At 45.0% G+C, this 24,004-nt stretch overlaps 1 protein-coding gene across 12 annotated transcripts in view; it reads left to right on the top strand.

Moving 5' to 3' along the window:
• The window catches only part of glt8d1 (glycosyltransferase 8 domain containing 1), an 86,080-nt gene that overhangs the window by 23,325 nt on the left and 38,751 nt on the right, over positions 1-24,004 (top strand). For all 12 annotated transcript variants that reach the window (XM_072472682.1, XM_072472680.1, XM_072472688.1 and 9 more), the window contains 4 exons: positions 559-745; positions 851-965; positions 20,830-20,914; positions 21,439-21,551. In XM_072472682.1, coding sequence (XP_072328783.1) covers positions 559-745; positions 851-965; positions 20,830-20,914; positions 21,439-21,551 — 500 coding nt within the window. The remainder of the gene's footprint in view (positions 1-558; positions 746-850; positions 966-20,829; positions 20,915-21,438; positions 21,552-24,004) is intronic.

Here is a 24,004-nt window from a genome sequence, read left to right as displayed (position 1 = left end):
TCAGGATCCTAGAAGCTTCTGTCTTCAGACAGTAGGCTGCAGAGAGAGAGAGAGCTGCTTCCACCTTGAGAGTCCATTGGTTTCTCTCCTTGGTTCTCTCCAAATACCCCACCTGAAAGGAACCAATTGCTGTTGGTTGCCAGGCAGAATACTGATTCTGGCCAATCCACTGGCCACCAGCCAGCCAATCAAAACAAACCCCTCCAATCTCTCGGGTGCCAAAAAGTCTGGGTTCTTCTGCCCAAAATACAAAACTTTATAACACCGTGTACTATTTTTACTTTGAGTTCCTTACTTCCTTGGCTCGAATTCTCCTTTAACAATCCATGGATCCAAAATGATAAGGACAAAATAAAATAAATAGGAACTAATGGAATCAACAGGAAGGGCCCTTACAAACAGTACAAAGTTGTTGTTTCCCCTGACATAACATTGTGATTGTCCTAACGATTGCAAGACAAAAAGCTTTGACAAAATATCTTTTTTCATCTATACTCAAGTTATGTACTACCAAATGACTAAATTATTTCCTTTTGTTCTTCAATTTTCACATTGTAGAACCAAGATATGGTGGACTACAGAGGTTTACAGGAGAGAGAATTGGTGAAGAGATACCAGTTCTAATCCCAGCTGTAGAAGAGCGACTTGGAGGTGTAATAGCAGCTGTAAACAGTATATTTAGGAACACCAGGTCAAATGTAGTCTTTTATATAGTTACTACAAATGATACCATTGATCATTTAAGGTAAACTTGTGTTTGCAAAAAAAAAATTAAACCTGTATGTTCTGCATTTTGTTTAATATGAGACCAAAATTAAACAAATGTAATTAATCTTGACATTTAATTTAGAGCTTGGCTTCAGAAGGAAGAACTGATGGGTATCAAGTATAAAATTCTTGGATTTGATCCTCATATTTTGAAAGGCAAAGTCCAAGTTGAGGGTGATTCAACTGAAGTAAAACCAGTGAGTAACTCTGCATATGAGTCTATGTATTAAATATAAAATCATAAAATATAGAAAGGCCATTTTGTTTATTGTGCCTGTGAATGCAGTTTGAGAGAGCTATCCAATTGGTCCCATTCAAAGAACAATACAGCACAGGAACAAGCCCTTCGGCCCTCTAAGTCTGTGCCGATCACCTGTCCTATCTTGACCAACCGCCTGTATCCTTCTATACCCCATCTGTTCATGTGCATATCCAGGTAAGTCTTAAAGGTCGCTAACGTATCTGCCTCAACCACCTCACTCGGCAGTACATTCCAGGCCATCACCACCCTCTGCGTAAAAAGCTTCCCCCACACATCGCCACTGAACCTTTCCCCCCTCTCACCTTGAACCTGTGCCTCCTTGTAATTGTTATTTCCGCCGTGGGAAAAGCCTCCAACGTTTCACCCTATCAATACCCCTAATAATTTTATACACTTCTATCAGGTCACCCCTCAGCCTCCGTCTCTCTAGGGAAAACAATACCAGTTTGTTCAATCTCTCCACAAAGCTAATACCCTCCATACCAGGCAACATCCTGGTAAACCTTTTCTGTACTCTCTCCAAAATCTCCCCATGCTCTTTCCCCACAATTCTGCATTTTTTTTCATTTTCAAGTAGGATTCCAATTTCCTTTTCAAAGTTACTGTTGAATCTGCTACCACCACTCTTCAGGCAGTGCATTCTACAAACAAAACAAAGAAGAACAAAGAAATGTACAGCACAGGAACAGGCCCTTCGGCCCTCCAAGCCCGTGCCGACCATGCTGCCCGACTAAACTACAATCTTCTACACTTCCTGGGTCCGTATCCCTCTATTCCCATCCTATTCATGTATTTGTCAAGATGCCCCTTAAATGTCACTATCGTCCCTGCTTCCACCACCTCCTCCGGTAGCGAGTTCCAGGCACCCACTACCCTCTGCGTAAAAAACTTGCCTCGTACATCTACTCTAAACCTTGCCCCTCTCACCTTAAACCTATGCCCCCTAGTAATTGACCCCTCTACCCTGGGGAAAAGCCTCTGACTATCCACTCTGTCTATGCCCCTCATAATTTTGTAGACCTCTATCAGGTCTCCCCTCAACCTCCTTCGTTCCAGTGAGAACAAACCCAGTTTATTCAACCGCTCCTCATAGCTAATGCCCTCCATACCAGGCAAAATTCTGGTAAATCTCTTCTGCACCCTCTCTAAAGCCTCCACATCCTTCTGGTAGTGTGGCGACCAGAATTGAACACTATACTCCAAGTGTGGCCTAACTAAGGTTCTATACAGCTGCAACATGACTTGCCAATTCTTATACTCAATGTCCCGGCCACTGAAGGCAAGCATGCCGTATGCCTCTTGACTACCTTCTCCACCTGTGTTGCCCCTTTCAATGACCTGTGGACCTGTACTCCTAGATCTCTTTGACTTTCAATGCTCTTGAGGGTTCTACCATTCACTGTATATTCCCTACCTGCATTAGACCTTCCAAAATGCATTACCTCACATTTGTCCGGATTAAACTCCATCTGCCATCTCTCCGCCCAAGTCTCCAAACAATCTAAATCCTGCTGTATCCTCTGACAGTCCTCATCGCTATCCGCAATTCCACCAACCTTTGTGTCGTCTGCAAACTTACTAATCAGACCAGTTACATTTTCCTCCAAATCATTTATATATACTACAAAGAGCAAAGGTCCCAGCACTGATCCCTGTGGAACACCACTGGTCACAGCCCTCCAATTAGAAAAGCATCCTTCCATTGCTACTCTCTGCCTTCTATGACCTAGCCAGTTCTGTATCCACCTTGCCAGCTCACCCCTGATCCCGTGTGACTTCACCTTTTGTACTAGTCTACCATGAGGGACCTTGTCAAAGGCCTTACTGAAGTCCATATAGACAACATCCACTGCCCTACCTGCATCAATCATCTTAGTGACCTCCTCGAAAAACTCTATCAAGTTAGTGAGACACGACCTCCCCTTCACAAAACCATGCTGCCTCTCACTAATACGTCCATTTGCTTCCAAATGGGAGTAGATCCTGTCTCGAAGAATTCTCTCCAGTAATTTCCCTACCACTGAAGTAAGGCTCACCGGCCTGTAGTTCCCTGGATTATCCTTACTACCCTTCTTAAACAGAGGAACAACATTGGCTATTCTCCAGTCCTCCGGGACATCCCCTGAAGACAGTGAGGATCCAAAGATTTCTGTCAAGGCCTCAGCAATTTCCTCTCCAGCCTCCTTCAGTATTCTGGGGTAGATCCCATCAGGCCCTGGGGACTTATCTACCTTAATATTTTTTAAGACACCCAACACCTCGTCTTTTTGGATCTCAATGTGACCCAGGCTATCTACACTCCCTTCTCCAGACTCAACATCTACCAATTCCTTCTCTTTGGTGAATACTGATGCAAAGTATTCATTTAGTACCTCGCCCATTTCCTCTGGCTCCACACATAGATTCCCTTGCCTATCCTTCAGTGGGCCAACCCTTTCCCTGGCTACCCTCTTGCTTTTTATGTACGTGTAAAAAGCCTTGGGATTTTCCTTAACCCTATTTGCCAATGACTTTTCGTGACCCCTTCGAGCCCTCCTGACTCCTTGCTTAAGTTCCTTCCTACTTTCCTTATATTCCACGTAGGCTTCGTCTGTTCCCAGCCTTTTAGCCCAGACAAATGCCTCCTTTTTCTTTTTGACGAGGCCTACAAAATCTCTCGTTATCCAAGATTCCCGAAAATTGCCGTATTTATCCTTCTTATTCACAGGAACATGCCGGTCCTGAATTCCTTTCAACTGACACTTGAAAGCCTCCCACATATCAGATGTTGATTTGCCCTCAAACATCCGCCCCCAATCTATGTTCTTCAGTTCCCGCCTAATATTGTTATAATTAGCCTTCCCCCAATTTAGCACATTCATCCTAGGACCCCTCTTATCCTTGTCCACCAGTACTTTAAAACTTACTGAATTGTGGTCACTGTTACCGAAATGCTCCCCTACTGAAACATCTACCACCTGGCCGGGCTCATTCCCCAATACCAGGTCCAGTACCGCCCCTTCCCTAGTTGGACTGTCTACATATTGTTTTAAGAAGCCCTCCTGGATGCTCCTTACAAACTCCACCCCGTCTAAGCCCCTGGCACTAAGTGAGTCCCAGTCAATATTGGGGAAGTTGAAGGGCGTCATTCCTTCCGCACCTTTGGGCCGGCGCGATGCCCGTCTGATTGGCGCCGGCTTTGGCGCCAGTCGGCGGATATCCCGCCGTTGGGGGAGAATTTCGCCCGAAGTCTCCCATCACCACAACCCTGTTTTTACTCTTTTCCAAAATCTGTCTACCTATCTGCTCCTCTATCTCCCGCTGGCTGTTGGAGGCCTGTAGTAAACCCCCAACATTGTGACTGCACCCTTCTTATTCCTGATCTCTACCCATATAGCCTCACTGCCCTCTGAGGTGTCCTCCCGCAGTACAGCTGTGATATTCTCCCGAACCAGTAGCGCAACTCCGCCTCCCCTTTTACATCCCCCTCTATCCCGCCTGAAACATCTAAATCCTGGAACGTTTAGCTGCCAATCCTGCCCTTCCCTCAACCAGGTCTCTGTAATGGCAACAACATCATAGTTCCAAGTACTAATCCAAGCTCTAAGTTCATCTGCCTTACCCGTAATACTTCTTGCATTAAAACATATGCACTTCAGGCCACCAGACCCGCTGTGTTCAGCAACCTCTCCCTGTCTGCTCTGCCTCAGAGCCCCACTGTCCCTATTCCCTAGTTCTCCCTCAATGCTCTCACCTTCTGACCTATTGCTCCCATGCCCACCCCCCTGCCATACTAGTTTAAACCCTCCCGTGTGACACTAGCAAACCTCGCGGCCAGGATATTTATGCCTCTCCGGTTTAGATGCAACCCGTCCTTATATAGGTCACACCTGCCCCGGAAGAGCTCCCAGTGGTCCAGATAACGGAAACCCTCCCTCCTGCACCAGCTGTTTAGCCACGTGTTTAGCTGCTCTATCTTCCTATTTCTAGCCTCACTGGCACGAGGCACAGGGAGTAATCCCGAGATTACAACCCTAGAGGTCCTGTCTTTTAACTTTCTGCCTAGCTCCCTGAACTCCTGCTGCAGGACCTCATGCCCCTTCCTGCCTATGTCGTTAGTACCAATATGTACAACGACCTCTGCCTGTTTGCCCTCCTCCTTCAGGATGCCCTCTACCCGTTCGGAGACATCCTGGACCCTGGCACCAGGGAGGCAACATATCATCCTGGAGTCTCTTTCGCGTCCACAGAAGCGCCTATCTGTGCCCCTGACTATAGAGTCCCCTATTACTATTGCTCTTCTGCGCTTTGACCCTTCCTTCTGAACATCAGAGCCAGCCGTGGTGCCACTGCTCTGGCTGCTGCTGTTTTCCCCTGATAGGCTATCCCCCCCGACAGTATCCAAAGGGGTATACCTGTTCGAGAGGGGGACAACCACAGGGGATTCCTGCACTGACTGCCTGCCCTTTCTGCTGGTCACCCATTTCTCTGCCTGCACCTTGGGTGTGACCACATTTACATAACTGCGATCTATGACGCTTTCCGCCACCTGCATGCTCCTAAGTGCATCCAATTGCTGCTCCAACCGAACCATGCGGTCTGTGAGGAGCTCCAGTTGGGTGCACTTTCTGCAGATGAAGCCATCCGGGATGCTGGAAGCCTCTCGGACCTGCCACATCTCACAGTCAGAGCACTGCACCCCTCTAACTGACATTGCGTCAATGAATTAAAATTAAAATTAAAAAAAACATTTTTAAAAAAATATATATTTTTTTTAAATTTCAAAGTTACTGCTAACTATCTGTTTCCTAGCACTAGATTTCTAATAGAAATGCGAAAGCTAAATATAGTACTCTCCGATCTCTGGCTTAGATACCCCTCTAAATTATAATTAAGTAATTATGTTTAATTAGTTACCAATGCTTAATTTTTTAAATTTAGTGTAGATTCCGAACCAGCCACTCAGGTCACAGCTTTTCTGTGATGTCACTTCAGTTTCCCCCGACACACACAATTTGAAAAAGGCATAAAAGTAAAAATCACTTACTTACCTTCTGAGTGTCTTAGATGTTCTCAGGTTCTCTCCCTGACAGAGACTGCTCCTCCACCTCCGAACCTTGACCTGCACAATGCTAATAATATAATATAATAATAATATAATATGGCACTTACCTCACACCAATGGGTCTTATTATTAGGTTAGAGGAGGAGGGCGGGTGGGAGACACTACACGTGTAGTGTCTCGGGTTTCCTCTCCACCAGAATTTATTGGTTGGGGGTGGGGGGGTCTTCCCAGAAGTCCGCGGGTCGGAAGAAAATAAAACAGAAAAGAAGTGTTTTTTTTAAAAGGATACACTTACCTCCCAGAAATCACTTGCGCACCGTTCCCGCTGAAATCGACTGGCCTGTTCCTGTGAAGGTAAGTGTTTTTAAAGGATACACTTACCTCCCAGAAATCACTTGCGCACCGTTCCCGCTGAAATCGACTGGCCTGCTCCTGTTAAGGTAAGTGTTTTTAAAGGATACACTTACCTCCCAGAAATCACTTGCGCACCGTTCCCGCTGAAATCGACTGGCCTGCTCCTGTGAAGGTAAGTGTTTTTAAAGGATACACTTACCTCCCAGAAATCACTTGCGCACCGTTCCCGCTGAAATCGACTGGCCTGCTCCTGTGAAGGTAAGTGTTTTTAAAGGATACACTTACCTCCCAGAAATCACTTGCGCACCGCTCCCGCTGAAATCGACTGGCCTGCTCCTGTGAAGGTAAGAGTTTTTAAAGGATACACTTACCTCCCAGAAATCAGAAATCTAGATCATAACTCATTGTAAAAACAAAAACAAAATTCTCAACATCTCTGCTCTGATCCTGTTGCCAATTGTCTTACATCTGTGTCTTCTGGTTACCCAACCTGCAGCCAATGGGAAGCTTTTCCTTATCTAGTCAAGCAAAATTCTTCATAACTTTTAACACCTCTATTAAATCTATTCTTAATCTACTCTGAGGACATTTGCAGCTCCGCTAATCTCTCCATATAATTGGAGTGTCTCATCTTTGATAGCATTCTAGTAAATCACCTCTGCACCCTACAAAAGACCTTGACATCCCTCCTATAGTGAGGTGCGCAAAATTGGACACAAAACTCGAGCTGAGAGCCCAAGATCTCATGTTCTTTTAATTGTTTTATCAACTTGTCCCATCTTCAAAGATTAGCCTATGTCAGTTGTTTTTCTTTAATTCACAATATCAAAATGTAGAATTACAATTGTTAATGTTTTTCTAAAAATTATTTGCAAGGCGGACCAAAAATGTGCAACTTTAAATTCCTTTTTTTTTTTAATTTAGAGTACCCAATTAACAACTTTAAATTCCACTTTGCACTTGCCCTCATCTTTAGAATTCAAATATTAGTAACCTCCTTCCAAGTTATAACATTTCACTCTTTAGGTTTTGAGATGCCAGAATTAAAACTTAGTTTTGATCGTTTTCAGGGTCATTGATCTTCACTCTCCTAATAAACCATTGAAGGTGTTTAACTTTGAATGATAAGACAATGGTCAGTCCAGTTGTCTCCACCGCACATGGTTTTCATTACACAGACACCCAAACCTATCCCTCTGCCTGGTGATGACATAATCAGTTAGATGCTAATGTATAGAATGGGAGTCCATCCAAAATACCTTACTGCGATTATAAAGACAGAAAACTACTTTGGTGATTTAGAGCTCAGGGTGGCCATGGCAGGGGTGTACACGCTGATTAAATTTGCTTGCCTGTTGCTGTGCACAGGGAGTTAAAGAACCGGACAATCATTAACACCCTTGGGAAAGCAAATCAATTTACTAACATGACAGCAAAGCCCAAGCCAGCTTCACTCCATTCTTCTTTTCCATTTCTTCTTTGCCACTCCAGAAGAATGTGTTGCCTGCAACAGTTTTCTTGAGCTGACCCACCTCTGATAGACTAATCTCACTGAGAGTGCTGATGTTGTACCTAATCCGCTCTGCCAACAAGAGCAGTTGTTCTCTCAGGTCTGTTGGCTGTGGAAATGTCCATGAGGTTGTGCACATTCCATGCGCTAACATTGACCGGTGTCAGCTTTGTTTTCTTTTTTGCAAGTAACTTATAGTTGATGGGATCCCTGTCAGTGGAAACTTGCTGCCTGGGAATGTGAAAGGGATAATGTTTAGTGTACCTTTTCTAGCCCTTTCCTCATACAAGAAGGTGAACAGTATGGTCCTGTGCTCAGTCATTCAGGGTTTTCGGAGTTCCATTTCTGTTTCATTCCAATGGAAAATGGCATGATGGCCCGAGTCACCTGTATGCAGGTTAGCAGCTACAACTCCCATTGAATCCACACCCGCTGCTCTGTCACTCACCCATTGACGCTGGACTTGTGACAAATAGATAATGGGTGACAGATGATGAACATAACTTGTGTCTCAGTTGGAATACTGTGAGAAACAGTTGCACATTGTCGGCCTCACTCTCTCATTCTGACCTACCTTTATTCAGTGGTCTAGACAGCAGAATGCATAGATGGCCAGGATGTCTTCTGTGTCTTGTCAAGCTCTGCGTGTTCCACAACACAGTACTGCCTCACCTTCAAGAACGTTGAATCTTAGATTGTTTAATCCACCCAGTCAACCGGAATCAGTCTTCGCATGCCAGAGCAGACAAATCCCTAAACATAGGGACCCGACGGTTAACCCCACCTATTTTACTAAGGGTGCAACCACTGTTGCATGCAAAAAAACTTTTTTTTTAAATAATTTGGTGTACCCAATTATTTTTTTCTAATTAAGGGACAATTTAGCGTGGCCAATCCACCTAGCCTACACATCCTTGGGTTGTGGGGGGGCGAAACCCATGCAAACACGGGGAGAATGTGCAAACTCCACATGGACAGTGACCCAGAGCCGGGATCGAACCTGGGATCTTGGTGCCGTGAGGCAGCAGGGCTAACCTCCTGCGCCACCGTGCTGCCCCGCGAAGCACTTTTTAAAGCTCAATATCAAGGTCCATCCCTCTAGATGTAAGGTTCAGAAGCGTCTGAAGGCTCAAACAGGCAATCACCAAGGGGTCTCAAAGAAACTAGAGAATCGCATGTGTACAGTGAAAATGGGCACACTGTATTGAGGATGGCTGAGCGACCTTCAGGGACATAGTGTACTCCACTGCTCAAGAGACCCTTGGCCTTACCTCTCATAAGCATCAAGATTGGTTTAAGGAAAAGCTACTGGAAAAGATACATCGTCTCTATGTGATTTATCTCAGTGAGACATTATCACTATCCAAGCATGCCTACCAAAACATCCGAAAGATTGTCCAAGCTTGGAGATGAAAAATACTTGGCTGAACCAGAAAACATAAGTGTTATATGCAGACCACAAAAACTGGAAGCGATTCTACACTGACCTGAAATCTATTTACTGGCCTTAGTCTGCTGGTTCATCGCCAATCCTTGGTGCCAATGAATCAACACTGCTCACAGAAGAAGCCAAAATTCTGGAAAGGTGGGCATAGTACTTTAACCACATTCTCAATCAGCCTTAAGTCATCAGTGAAGAAACAATGAGCAGTTTGATATCAAATGCTCTCTTGATTAACCTCCTACGCTGTTAGAAACAATTAGACTCTTGTCTGTTTCATGTTGTCTCCAAGCTTTTGTGAGGTTTTACTGTTATTATGTCTTACCATATCTTGATGAGGGTTTGCTTATTCCCCCAAAATGTGCCCCCTTTCAGAACTTCACAGGTAAGGATTTGCACGGCAATTGCCCTGTGCTGGGAACCATCTGAAAATGTGATTTAAATTGCTAACTTTGGATGGTTCTGACAGCGAAATACCAATAGTTAATCAGAAAAAGTTGTAAGAATTAAAACCTCTTCTAACTTATGGGAACTATTGTGAAGAGAGTGCACAGTTTCACAGTCAATGCTGTGTGTAAACAGCATGCGTTTCACTTCATGTGTCGTTGCTCTACGTGCGTATCACTTCAGTCATACCAGGAAGAAAAAAGCTTATGTAGATGGAAAGCAGCAGAATGTGGCAGCCTGCATGTGGGCAATGGTTAACAAAATGTCTTGTGGGCTGCACTCAGAACCCCATGTGGTTCCCAGGCTGCAGGTTGCTCACCACTGATCCACATCATGTTGAGACAATTGTACTTCTGTTGGGCTAGACATGTAGTCAGATTGCCTGGCACTTGCTTCCCAAAACAAATCATGTATGGAGAGTGCGGGTGCACTGTCATAGTGGCCAAAGGAAGCACTACAAGGACACTCAGTAGACTTCACTTAGGAGTTTTGATTTTGATTTCAAGTCCGGGGAGAAATCAGGATTGCTGCACAACCAAATAAAAAATGGTACGGTCTTCAAAAGCAAGTGCAAATCAGAGGGAGAAAGAAAATGCAGGGAGAGGACATCCCAAGCTACCAACTCATCAAAAACTAATTTTTCTGTGATATCCTGTTCAATTTGCAGCAGCACCTCCCAGGGGCAGATCAGCCTTAGCAGCCACCTACATGCCCACAAGAATCCTACTAAACACCTCAGAAGATTTTTAAAAATAATTTTAAAGTACCCAATTCATTTTTCCAATCAAGGGGCAATTTAGCATGGCCAATCCACCTAACCTGCATATCTTTGGATTGTGGGGGCAAAACCCATGCAGACACGGAGCGAATGTGCAAACTCCATATGGACAGTGACCCAAGACTGGGATCGAACCTGGGACCTCGGCGCCGTGAGGCAGCAGTGCTAACCACTGCACCACCGTGCTGCCCTACCTCAGAAGATTAACAATGGTCATCTTCACTTCAAGGGGTTGAAGGTATAGGAAAAACATTCTGATGTTTCCAGTCCTCTGGGACCTCCCTGACTCCAGTGTTTCTTGCAAGATCACCACCAATGCCTCCACAATTCCCCCAGCTATCCCCTTCAGAATCCACACGGTGTAGTCTGTCTGGTCTGGGTGGTTTTTCCACCTTCAGTCCTTTCAGCTTCTCCAGCACCTTCTCCTTAGTGATGGTCACTACACTCATCTCTGCCCCCTGACTCTATTGAAGTTCTGGTATGCCACTGTTGTCTTCTACTGTGAAGACTGATGCAAAGTACCTATTCAGTTCCTCTGTCATTTATTTGTTCCCCATTACTTCTTCTGCAGCATCATTTCTAGTGGTTCAATGTCCATTCTTGCCTCTCTCTTTTATATATCGAAAAAAACTATTGCAATCTTCTTTCATATTACTAGCTAGCTTTCACTCATAATTCATCTTTCCCCCCTTATTGCTTTTTTAGTTGTCCTCTGCTTGCTTTTAAAGGCTTCCCAACCTCTGGCCTCCCACTAATCCTCGCCACATTGTATGCTTTTTATTTTGCTTTTATGCTGTCCCTGACTTCCCTTATCAGTCATGGTTGCCTCATTCTCCCCTTAGCGTGCTTCCTCCTCCTTGGGATGAATTTCTGTTGTGTCTCCCGAATAACCCCCAAAAACCCCTGCCATTGCTGTTCCACTTTCTTCCCTGCTAGGCTCCCCTTCCAATCAACTCGGTCAGCTCCTCCCTCATGTTTTTGTAGTTACCTTTATTTAACCGTAATACCATTACACCTGATTCCACTTCTCCCTCTTCAACTGCAGGGTAAATTCTATCATATTCTGGTCACTGCCCCCTAAGGGTTCCTTCACCTTAAATTCCCTAATCAAATTTGCTTCATTACTAGCACTGCTGCCTCACGGCACTGAGGTCCCAGGTTTGACCCCGGCTCTGGGTCACTGTCCGTGTGGAGTTTGCACATTCTCCCTGTGTTTACGTTGGTTTCGCCCCCACAACCCAAAGATGTGCAGGGTAAGTGGATGGGCCACTCTAAATTGCCTTTTAATTGGGAAAAATGAATTGGGCATTCTTTTTTTGAAAAAAGTCTGCTTCATTACATATCACCAAATCCAAAATTGCCTGTTCCCTAGTGGGCTCTACCACAAGCTGCTCCAAAACAAATCTCGTAGACATTCCACGAATTCCCTTTTTATGGATCTGCTGCCAACCTAATTTTCCCAGTTCACCTGCACACTGAAGTCCCCCATGATTATTGTAATATTGCCTTTCTTATATGTCTTTTCTATCTCTTGATTTATTTTTTGCCCCACATCCTGACTAATGCTAGGGGGGCCTGTAGATAACTCTCATCAAGGTCTTTTTTTCTTTGCGATTCCTCAATTGTACCCAAACAGATTCTATGCTTTCCAACCCAATATCACTTCTTGCTATCGATTTAATTTAATTTCTTACTAATAATGCAACCCCTGCCCCCTCTGACCTAGCGATAGGACACATATCCTTGGATATTTAGATTCCAACCCTGCAATACTGCCTCACGGCACCGTGGAACAGGGTTCGATCCTGGCTCCGAATCACTGTCCGTGTGGAGTTTGTAAATTCTCCCCGTGTCTGCGTGGGTCTCACCCCACAACCCAAAAAGAGGTGCCTGGTAGGTGAATTGGCCATGTGTTGCTAACTTTCCGTTGGTTCAATTGCTCTCTTTTATTACCTTTGCTCTCGAGTCGCCAGGTATCTTTATGATACCGCCACGAGGTTCAAGTCCAAGTAATGATCAATACCTCAATACACCGATTAGTAAGATTCAAATCAAAGCACATTTATTATACACAGTAATCGCTACTCATGCACAAATTCTACGTCTAAGCTACTTCTACAACTAACAGGCCTATACTTAACTTCGGACTGGCCCACCAGGTCAGGGGAACAAATGGCCTTTCGTTCGGGTTCTGAGTCTGCGGGATTCGAAGTTGGTACGGATTGGTAGCTAGGAGCGCCTATCTCGTAGCGAGCGTTGAATTAAGACTTACTTCTGTCGGTGGTCACTGCACCGGTCACGGTCAATGTTGGCTCGCGTTGCTGGGTGACCCGGGCAGGACAAAGAGAGAGAGAGAGCGATTTGAACTTGTGGCTTAACTCTTATAGTCCCCAGGGGCTTCCCGCCTTTCGGGCGGACTCTGTACCTGGTCCCAAGTGATTGGACTTTGTCCCAGTCGCTTGGTTCGATTTCTCCAATACTGTAGCGGTTCCCTGATCGATGGGCAGTCTTGAGGTGTTCGTTCACCTCCTTTGTGTTGGCTCCTGCTGGCGTCGGGGAGTCTGGCTTTGCTTTGTGTGTCCCAAATGTTACTTATTGTTCCCGGGGATGGCTCATCAGTATGCAGATGGCTGCTACATTGTTATGATGATGGTCGCTGGTATCGATGTTGTCTGGCCTTTTGCAGAGTTTTAATACACAGCAAACCTGCACCTGCCGGTTTCTGTCTTTGTTGGCTGACTTTCCCATCAGCCTTTGCCGTTCGCCATTTTAAATCGGGAGTTGGCCAATTTAGGTGGCTACACATGCTAAATTGTCCCTTAATTGGAAAAAAAATTTGGGTACTCTCAATTTATTTTAGAAAAATCAAAATTTAAAATACATATACATATATAAACATTTTTAAAAATTAAAAAAAAGATTCCAGCCCTGATCCCCTTGCAGCCACGTCTCAGTGATGTCCACAACATCGTACCCACCAATTTCAATGTGCACTACAAGGGCATTTACTTGTTTTATATATTGCCGCATTTAGGTCAACTCCGTTGATCGCCCCCCTTCTCATTGTTGTCCCCTTATCTGCGCTGACTGAAGTTAGATTTCTGCCGCTTTCCACACTCTGTTCTATTACTTGTTCTGGAAACTTTACTAACCTCTCCTGAAATACTCCCACCCTTAACTAGTTTAAACTCCTCATCATTAACCTGCATTCCTACCTTCTCCTTCAACTTTGATTTACTGGGAGCAGCACGGTGGCGCAGTGGTTACCACTGGGACTACGGCACTGAGAACCCAGGTTCAAATCCCTGCCCTGGGTCACTGTCCGTGTGGAGTTTGCACATTCTCCCGTGTCTGTATGGATTTCGCACCCACAATCCAAAGATGTGCAGGGTAGGTGGATTGCCATGCTAAATTTCCCCTTAATTGGGAAATAAATAATTGGGTCTCTAAATTTATATTTAAAAAAAACTTTGATTTTCTAATTTTCCATACAACTGAACTCCGCCCCCCCCCCCCCCCCCCCCAACCACATTATTTAATTTAAAGCCCTATCTACAGTGCTAGTTATGCAATTCACCAGGACTCCAGCCCCAGCATGATTCAGGTGAAGGCCGTCCCATCGGAACAACCCCCTCTTTCCCCAGTACTGGTGCCAACATCCACATGAATTCGAACCGGTTTCTCCCAGACCAGCCTTTGAGCCACGCATTTACCTCTTTAATCTTATTAACCCTATACCAATTATTATAATAATCTTTATTGTCACAAGTAGGCTTACATTGGCACTGCAATGAAGTTACTGTGAAAATACCCTAGTCGCCACATTCTGGCGCCTGCTCGAGTACACGGGGGGGAGAATTAATTCAGAATGTCGAAATTACCTAACAGCTCGTCTTTCGGGACCTCTGGGAGGAAACCGGAGCACACGGAGGAAACCCAAGCAGACACTGGGAGAACGTACAGACTCCGCACAGACAGTGACCCAAGCCAAGAATCGAACCTGGGACCCCGGTGCTGTGAGCAACAGTGTTAACTACTGTGCTACCATGCCAATTAGCTCGTGGCTCAGGTAGTAATCTGGAGATTATTACCTTTTTGGTTCTGATTTTTAACTTAGCCCCTACCAGCTCATATTCCTTCAGCAGAACCTCTATCCTTGTTCTACCTATGTCGTTGGTACCTACATGGACCACGAGAACTGGATCTTTACCCTCCCACTCCCAAGTTCCTCTGCAGCCCAGGTGAGATATTCTAAACCCGAGCACCAGGTAGGCAACACAACCTTCAGGACTTTTGATCCTGGTCACAGAGAAAAGTGTCTATGCCTCTAAATTTACTAACCCCGATTACAACTACATTTCTTTCTCTCCCCCCGCTTGAATGGATCCCTGCACCACAGTGCTGAGGTCTGTTTGCTCATCCTCTTCACAGTCCCTGCTCTAATCCACACAGGGAGCAAGAATCTCAAACCTGTTGGACAAGGGCTGAGGCTCCTATAACCTATAACCCTACCTCTTGGATCCCTCTACCTACCTCACACCCTCCTGTCCCTGACCACTGGCTGAATTCAAAGTAGTTAATCGAAGGGAAGTGACTGCCTCTTGAAACACAGCGTCCAGGTAACTCTCCCCCTCCCTGATGTGTCGCAGCCTCCAAAACTCAGACTCCAGCTCATCAACTCTTGAGGCCAAAGTTCCTCATGCAACCAGCACTTGCTACAGATGTGTTCACTAAAAACCACATTGGGGTTTACCAGCTCCCACATCATGCAGGTACAAACACTGCATCTCTATTTTATATTGAATTTAAGAGCCGTGAGGTGATGATGCAGCTGTACAAAACTTTGGTAAGGCCACATTTGGAGTACTGTGTACAGTTCTGGTCGCCTCATTTTAGGAAGGATGTGGAAGCTTTGGAAAAGGTGCAAAGAAGATTTACCAGGATGTTGCCTGGAATGGAGAGTAGGTCTTACGAGGAAAGGTTGAGGGTGCTAGGCCTTTTCTCATTAGAACGGAGAAGAATGAGGGGCGACTTGATAGAGGTTTATAAGATGATCAGGGGAATAGATAGAGTAGACAGTCAGAGACTTTTTCCCGGGTGGAACAAACCATTACAAGGGGACATAAATTTAAGAGATCTTCAAGCAGCTATTGGATAGGTACATGGATTACGGTAAAATGATATAGTGTAGATTTATTTGTTCTTAAGGGCAGCACGGTAGCATTGTGGATAGCACAATTGTTTCACAGCTCCAGGGTCCCAGGTTCGATTCCGGCTTGGGTCACTGTCTGTGCGGAGTCTGCACGTCCTCCCCGTGTCTGCGTGGGTTTCCTCTGGGTGCTCCAGTTTCCTCCCACAGTCCAAAGATGTGCAGGTTAGGTGGATTGGCCATGATAAATTGCCCTTAATGTCCAAAATTGCCCTTGGTGTTGGGTGGAGGTGTTGAGTTTGGGTAGGGTGCTCTTTCCAGGAGCCGGTGCAGACTCAAAGGGCCGAATGGCCTCCTTCTGCACTGTAAATTCAATGATAATCTAGGACAAAGGTTCAGCACAACATCGTGGGCCGAAGGGCCTGTTCTGTGCTGTATTTTTTATGTTCTATGATGTCACCCCTGGATTGTTTTTCAAACTCAGCCCTCTGCCCAGAGGTGTCCCTCACACCTCCCGTTTTTTTTTAAATCTCTGCTCCCCGACTTCCCTAAACTCCTTGCAAGGCACTGAACAAGCTGTTTTTATAGCCTCAGCCTCCCCTGCTGAGAGAAACCAGACTGAACCGGTTTACTTTTTTAAAATTTAATGTACACAATTCATTTATTTTCCAAATTAAGGGGCAATTTAGTGTGGCCAACCACCTACCCTGCACATCTTTGAGTTGTGGGGGTGAGACCCACGCAAACATGGGAGAATGCCTGAACTGGTTTACTAACTGCCCTAATTGCATATTCTTCCCGTATCTGCGTGGGTTTCACCCCCACAACCCAAAGATGTGCAGGTTAGGTGGATTGGCCAGGCTAAATTGCCCCTTAATTGAAAGAAAATAATTGGGTACTCTAAAGTTATAAAAAAAGAAGAAAAAATATTAACTGCCCTAATTTACTCCTCTGGCTAGTCCCACTATGGGCCCTTTTTTTTCCTTCTTTAAATCTGAAGAATTTTAAAATTTCCACTAGCAATTTGTAATGTAGTAAAATTACCAGCAATTTATGTTGGCCTTTTTAAAAAATGTAAAAAGATTATGGCTAATCCTCTAAAACTCCCACTCTTACCTTACCCCCCAACACTCAGAGCAAAATGGAAGATATAACTAATGACTGTACATAGAACAGTACAGCACAGTACAGGCCCTTCAGCCCACGATGATGTGCCGACCATTTATCCTAATCTAAGATCAACCTAACCTACACCCCTTCAATTTACTGCTGTCCATGTGCCTGTCTAAGAGTCGCTTAAATGTCCCTAATGACTCTGACTCCACCACCTCTGCTGGCAGTGCATTCCACACACCCACCACTCTCTGTGTAAAGAACCTACCTCTAACATCTCCCCTATACCTTCCTCCAATCACCTTAAAATGTTGTCCCCTCGTGACAGCCATTTCCACCCTGGGGAAAAGTCTCTGGCTATCCACTCTATCCATGCCTCTCATCACCTTGTACACCTCTATCAAGTCACCTCTCTCCCTTCTTCGCTCCAGTGAGAAAAGCCCTAGCTCCCTCAACCTTTCTTCATAAGACATGCCCTCCAGTCCAGGCAGCATCCTGGTTAATCTCCTCTGTACCCTCTCCAAAGCATACATATCCTTTCTATAATGAGGCAACCAGAACTGGACACAATATTCCAAGTGTGGTCTAACTAGGGTTTTATAAAGCTGCAGCAAATCCTCGCGGCTCTTAAACTCAATCCCCCTGTTCATGAAAGCCAACACACCATACGCCTTCTTAACTACCTTATCAACCTGGGTGGCAACTTTGAGGGATCTATGTACGTGGACGCCAAGATCCCTCTGTTCCTCCACACTTCCAGGAATCCTGTGTTTAACCCTGTATTCAGCATTCACATTCGACCTTCCAAAATGAATCACTTCACATTTATCAAGGTTGAACTCCATCTGCCACTTCTCAGCCCAGCTCTGCATCCTTTCAATGTCCTGTTGTAACCTGCAACAACCCTCAACACTATCTACAACTCCCCCAATCTTCATGTCATCGGCAAACTTACTAACCCACCCTTCCACTTCCTCATCCAAGTCATTTATAAAAACCACAAAGAGCAGAGGTCCCAGAACAGATCCTTGCTGAACAGTACATGCTGAAAGAAAATTAACACCAATGGCTGGGGTATACTGCCTCATTTGTGTCTCTAGCCAGCAGTACGTGTGAACACAAGAAACTTTGTTGAATTTGGATTTCCTCAGTTTGAGGAAAAGGGGCATGAATGGAAAGATTGAATTAAATTAGGGTAAAATAGGTATTACAAGCCATGTGCCCTCTAAGATGTGTAGCCGTATAGCAACCTGAAAGTTCCTGCACAGCCAGTGCACGTGTCAAATTGATGCTCTCGCACCGCTGCAAAAAGAATTTTAATGAAAGCACCATAGAAAGCATCCCATCTGGCTGCATCACAGCCTGGTATGGCAACTGCTCGGCCCAGGACCGCAAGAAACTTCAGAGAGTCGTGAACACCGCCCAGTCCATCACACAAACCTGCCTCCCATCCATTGACACCATCTACACCTCCCTCTGCCTGGGGAAAGTGGGCAGCATAATCAAAGACCCCTCCCACCCGGCTTACTCACTCTTCCAACTTCTTCCATCGGGCAGGAGATACAGAAATCTGAGAACACGCACGAACAGACTCAAAAACAGCTTCTTCCCCGCTGTTACCAGACTCCTAAATGACCCTCTTATGGACTGACCTCATTAACACTACACCCTGTATGCTTCATCCGATGCCGGTGCTTATGTAGTTACATTGTATACCTTGTGTTGCCCTATTATGTATTTCTTTTATTCCCTTTTCTTCCCATGTACTTAATGATCTGTTGAGCTGCTCGCAGAAAAATACTTTTCACTGTACCTCGGTACACATGACAATAAACAAATCCAATCCAACCAAATACAATCCAATAATGGGGCCATGCATTTAAACAGATCGCCCACACACTCGACTAAAGGAAACTTTGGTTATAAAGAGCCATTTAAAACCTATATTGCTGTTGCATGTCTGTAAGGAAACAGACAGTAAGTAAGTACGAAGCATGATCAACAGTGACCTACCATATTTGGACGAGGTTAGCACTCTGATGGTATGCCTGGTTAAGGCTGGGAGTAGCCGATATGAGAATGGATGAACACCATTGGCTTTGCTTGATTGTAGATAAATAGTTTTGTACGCTGAACTTATAGGACTTGTCAATATTCTCCTTCTCTCTCCTAATGCTCCTTTCTGGGATACAGTTCTGGGTACGTAACCCAAATGGCTGTTATCTGTCTGCTAAGGTAATAGATCAATAGATAAAGGGCAATGTGTCCAAGTTTGCAGACGACACTAAGATGAGTGGTAAAGCAAAAAGAGCAGAGGATACTGGAAGTCTGCAGAGGGATTTGGATAGGCTAAGTGAATGGTCTAGGGTCTGGCAGATGAAATACAATGTTGACAAATGTGAGGTTATCCATTTTGGTAGGAATAACAGCAAACGGGATTATTATTTAAATGATAAAATATTAAAACATGCTGCTGTGCAGAGAGGCCTGGGTGTTCTAGTGCATGAGTCGCAAAAAGTTGGTTTACAGGTGCAAGAGGTGATTAAGAAGGCAAATGGAATTTTGTCCTTCATTGCTAGAGGGATGGAGTTTAAGACTAGGGAGGTTATGCTGCAATTGTATAAGGTGTTAGTGAGGCCACACCTCAAGTAAAGTCCTTTACTTGAGAAAGGACGTAATGGCACTGGAGGGTGTGCAGAGGAGATTCACTAGGTTAATCCCAGAGCTGAAGGGGTTGGATTACGAAGAGAGGTTGAGTAGACTGGGACTGTACACGTTAATATTTTGAAGGATGAGGGGGGATTTTATGGAAACATATAAAATTATGAAGGGAATAGATAGGATAGATGCGGGCAGGTTGTTTCCACTGGCAGGTGAAAGCAGAACTCGGGGGCATAGCCTCAAAATAAGGGGAAGTAGATTTAGGACTGAGTTTAGAGGGAACTTCTTCACCCAAAGGGTTGTGAATCTATGGAATTCCTTGCCCAGTGAAGCAGTTGGGGCTCCTTCATTAAATGTTTTTAAGATAAAGATAGATAGTTTTTTGAAGAATAAAGGGATTAAGGGTTATGGTGTTCGGGCCGGAAAGTGGAGCTGAGTCCACAAAAGATCAGCCATGATCTCATTGAATGGTGGAGCAGGCTCGAGGGGCCAGATGGCCTACTCCTGCTTCTTGTTCTTATGTTCTTATCACAGGGGGCATAATAAATCAAGCGGAACCTGTTCTCACTCAATATCTAAACAAATGCACTTTCTGGAGAAATTGATGGATAACAGTCGGGAGTGGGAATCACAGATATTTTCACTTCCTTATCCCAGATACAGAGCTCAATAGCAGTTGCTGTACAGCCACACTTGCTGAGATCAGAAACTCATTACCAAAGTAAAGATTAATGCTCGGACTTGCTCTACATTACGTATTTAATCTTCAAAATGAAGTTATGAATAAAAACTGACATTTCCAAATACAACAAAACAAACATAATCCATCCATATATATATATATATAAAAGTAAATTACTGGGGATGCTGGAATCTGAAACAAAACAGGAAATGCTGTATTTTCTGTAATTCATCCATTCACACTTATCTGTATTGCAACCTTGTCTGCACTCTGAATCCTCTCAACTCCAGTCCCGCCGCCAATGAATCACTGCCGAGGGTTTCCCAGTTGCAGGAGGGTGCAAAGAAGCATGGGTATTGAACAGATTACAAACTGCAAGAGAGAAACCCTGTTGACAGCAGCGGGGTCTTTTGATCCCACCGCCAGCCAACGGCAGGGGATGCGGATAATCCCGCCCTATATCTATACTTGACAGATTAATTGTAAAAGACATTTCATCTTGTACTCAAGACAAATGCATGCTAGTACATCATTATAGTAAACTTAGATCATTTTACTAATTGAATTAGAATAGAATATCAAAACTAATATCTTGATTTAATTTTTTATCTTGTTTTCAGTTGACTTTTGTGAGGTTTTACCTACCTATGTTGATTTCTGGCACAGAGAAGGCCATTTACCTGGATGATGATGTGATTGTGCAAGGTAAACTTTTGCTTTGCTTCAATTGTGAGCATTAAATGTAGCTTAAAAGACAACAGACAGAGCATTGCGAAGAGGAAGGTTTCACGATTTAATGAACTGGCTAATGACAAAGAGTCAACCAGACTCGAAACATCAGCTCTGTTCTCTCTCCACAGATGTTGTCAGACCTGCTGAGATTGTCCAGTATTTTCTGCTTTTGTTGGAGAACAATATGCACTGGATTGTTGATTTAAAACTGTTTCAAAACTCTTTAATTTTCAACCATTATATTTACTTATTTAAGCTGAATTGATAGCAGCTGCATTTCCATCAATTGATGGCAGTAATTTGCAAAAATTTATTTTTAATGAAAAGTCTTTTCATAATCCTATATCTGTAAGTGAAAATGTCTACATTTGCTTGTTATAGATGAAACAGCATTCCAATTGCATGAACACTTTGAAACATTTCAGCCTCAAAGCCACTATATAAATGTAAGCTCATTTTTTGTTCTTTGTTGTTCTTCTTGCACTCGGTGGCATTAGGAGACATCCGTGAACTTTATGACACTGAACTGAAGGCAGGTCACGCTGCAGCGTTTTCTGAAGATTGTGATTCTGTATCTTCCAAGGTGTTGGTTCGAGGCGCTGGAAGACAGGTATTTAATGTCCATTGCAAAATTTGCTATTGGAAAAACTTACTAATCAGTTATGTATGTGATACATTAAAGCCAACTGAAGTCTATGAGGAATTATGTCTTGATTTGTTTTTGAACCAAGACCGAGGTAATGAAGGGCCGATATTCTCAATGAAATGTTGTGTGGAACAACTAACTTGATCATTCTCAACCCTGTAGATGAATACCATCCTAACATTGGACCTTATTTATGTATCATTCATTTCCCCTACCCGCAACCAATCTACAACTGATCCAAAACTTGAAAAGGAGGTTCATAATAAACGTACAAATTACTGCACCTCAGGCGAGGGGCAAGGTTGAGAAGGCAGGCCTTCATGATTAACTTCAGCCGGTAAAGGAATTGAACCCGCATTGTTGGCCTCGCTCTGCATAATAAACACACAAACTGGCCCCAACACAAAAATAAAGCTCATTGAAAGCTCATAGGAGGTTTAGGGCGATTTGGACAATGAGGGATATTGTGAACCTCGTCAAAAAGAAAAAGGAGGCTTTTGTACGGTCTAGAGGGGTGGGGACAATCAATACCCTTGAGGAGTATAAAGAAAGTAGGAAGGTACTTAAGCGGGAAATTAGGAGGGCCTAGTAGGGGTCATGAAAAGTCATTGGCAAGTAGAATTAAGGTGAATCCCAAAGCTTTTTATTCGTACGTAAAAAGCAAGAGGGTAGCCAGGGAAACGATTGGACCACTTATGTTCGGCCAGAGGAAATGGGCGAGGTACTAAATGAGTACTTTGTATCAGTGTTCACCAAAGAAAAGGACTTTGTGGAAGATGATTCTTGGGTAGGGTGTGTGGACGGTCTGGGTCATATTGACATCGAAAAGGAGGAGGTATTGGGTCTTTTAAAAGATATTAAGGTAGATAAGTCTCCTGGGCCGGATGGGATTTACCCCAGAATACTGAGGGAAGCAAGGGAAGAAATTGCTGGGACCTTGACTGACATCTTTGTCTCCTCATTGGCTACAGGTGAGATCCCAGAAGACTGGAGAATAGCTAATGAGGTACAGCTGTTTAAGAAAGGTAGCAGGGATAATCCTGGAAACTACAGGCCAGTGAGCCTCACATGTTAGTAGGTAAATTATTGGAGAGAATTTTCAGTGACAGGATTTAAACCCATTTGGAAACAAATGGACTTTAGTAAAGCCTTTGACAAGGTGCCTCATGGCAGACTGTTACAAAAGGTGAAGTCACGCGGGATCAGAGGTGAGGTGTGTGGTAGTCTGTGTTGAGGTATTACGATACCTGGTAATGCTGGAACACCATTGGTAGATATTGTATGCTTCCTATTGGTCACGCTGTATGGTAGCTCCGCCCTGCTAGGTGGGGTATAAGAGCCCGTGCCGCCCCAGCAGCCTTCATTCTGTACCTGAGCTGCTGGGGGAAACATCTAGCTTATTAAAGCCTTCAGTTGGACTACAACCTCGCTTTAGTGATCATTGATCGTGCATCAATTTAATAAGCTAGATTTAAAAGGATGGAGCTTCAAATCAAGCCGGAGTGTCTGCAACTCAGCCCCCACGCGGCGAACTCAGCGGCAATCTTCAAGCACTGGCTGGCGTGTTTTAAAGGATCTCTCGGAATGGCCGAAAACAGACCCACAGGAGAACAGAAAATGCAAGTCCTGCACTCGAGGGTGAGCCCAGAAATTTACACCCTCATCGAGGACGCGGAAGACTTCGATGCGGCAATAGAGCTGTTAAAAGGACATTATATCCACCCAGTAAACCAGGTCTACGCCCGACATCTGCTAGCAACGAGGCGACAAATCCCTGGGGAATCGCTGGAAGAATTCTGCCGTGCACTCCTGGTGTTGGGGAGAAATTGCAGCTGCCCGCAAGTTTCGGCGAGCGACCACACAGAACTCTTGATCCGGTACGCTTGCGTGGCAGATCCTCCCAGATCTGCCAGCGATTGCTTGAAAAAGACACCTGAGGCCTCAAGGAGGCACGGACCCTTGCCGGCTCCCTGGACGTGGCCTCCAGAAACGCCCGCGCTTACATTCCCGACCGCGCGGCAGCCACCTGGGCAGTCTGGAACCCCTCCGCAGCCATCCCCGAGACATCCCCCATCCCCCCACAAGCTTGTGCTGCAAGGCGGCCTGGCAACTCCAGTGGGCCCCGCTGCTACTTTTGCGGGCAGGCCAAGCACCCCCGGCAGCGCTGCCCGGCCTGCGCATCCACCTGCAAGGGATGCGGTAAAGAGGGCCAGTACGTGGTGGTATGCCAGGCCCGTGCGGTCGCCGTGGTCTCCGGCGGCGAATGCGGACCGCCACCACAAACCTCTCCACGGTCCCCATGCGGCCAGTGGGCGCCGCCATTTTCCTACTCCAGGGCCACGTGCGGCCCCCGGGCGCCACCATCTTGTCCCGCGGACGCCACGTTCGATGGATTGTCGCCGCCATTTTGTGCATCT

This window comes from Scyliorhinus torazame, chromosome 13, assembly GCF_047496885.1.
Source record: "Scyliorhinus torazame isolate Kashiwa2021f chromosome 13, sScyTor2.1, whole genome shotgun sequence".
In the NCBI taxonomy this organism is placed as follows: Eukaryota; Metazoa; Chordata; class Chondrichthyes; order Carcharhiniformes; family Scyliorhinidae; genus Scyliorhinus; species Scyliorhinus torazame.
The sequence above is the reverse complement of the archived record's forward strand: the minus strand, read 5'-3'. Positions and strand labels throughout refer to the sequence as shown.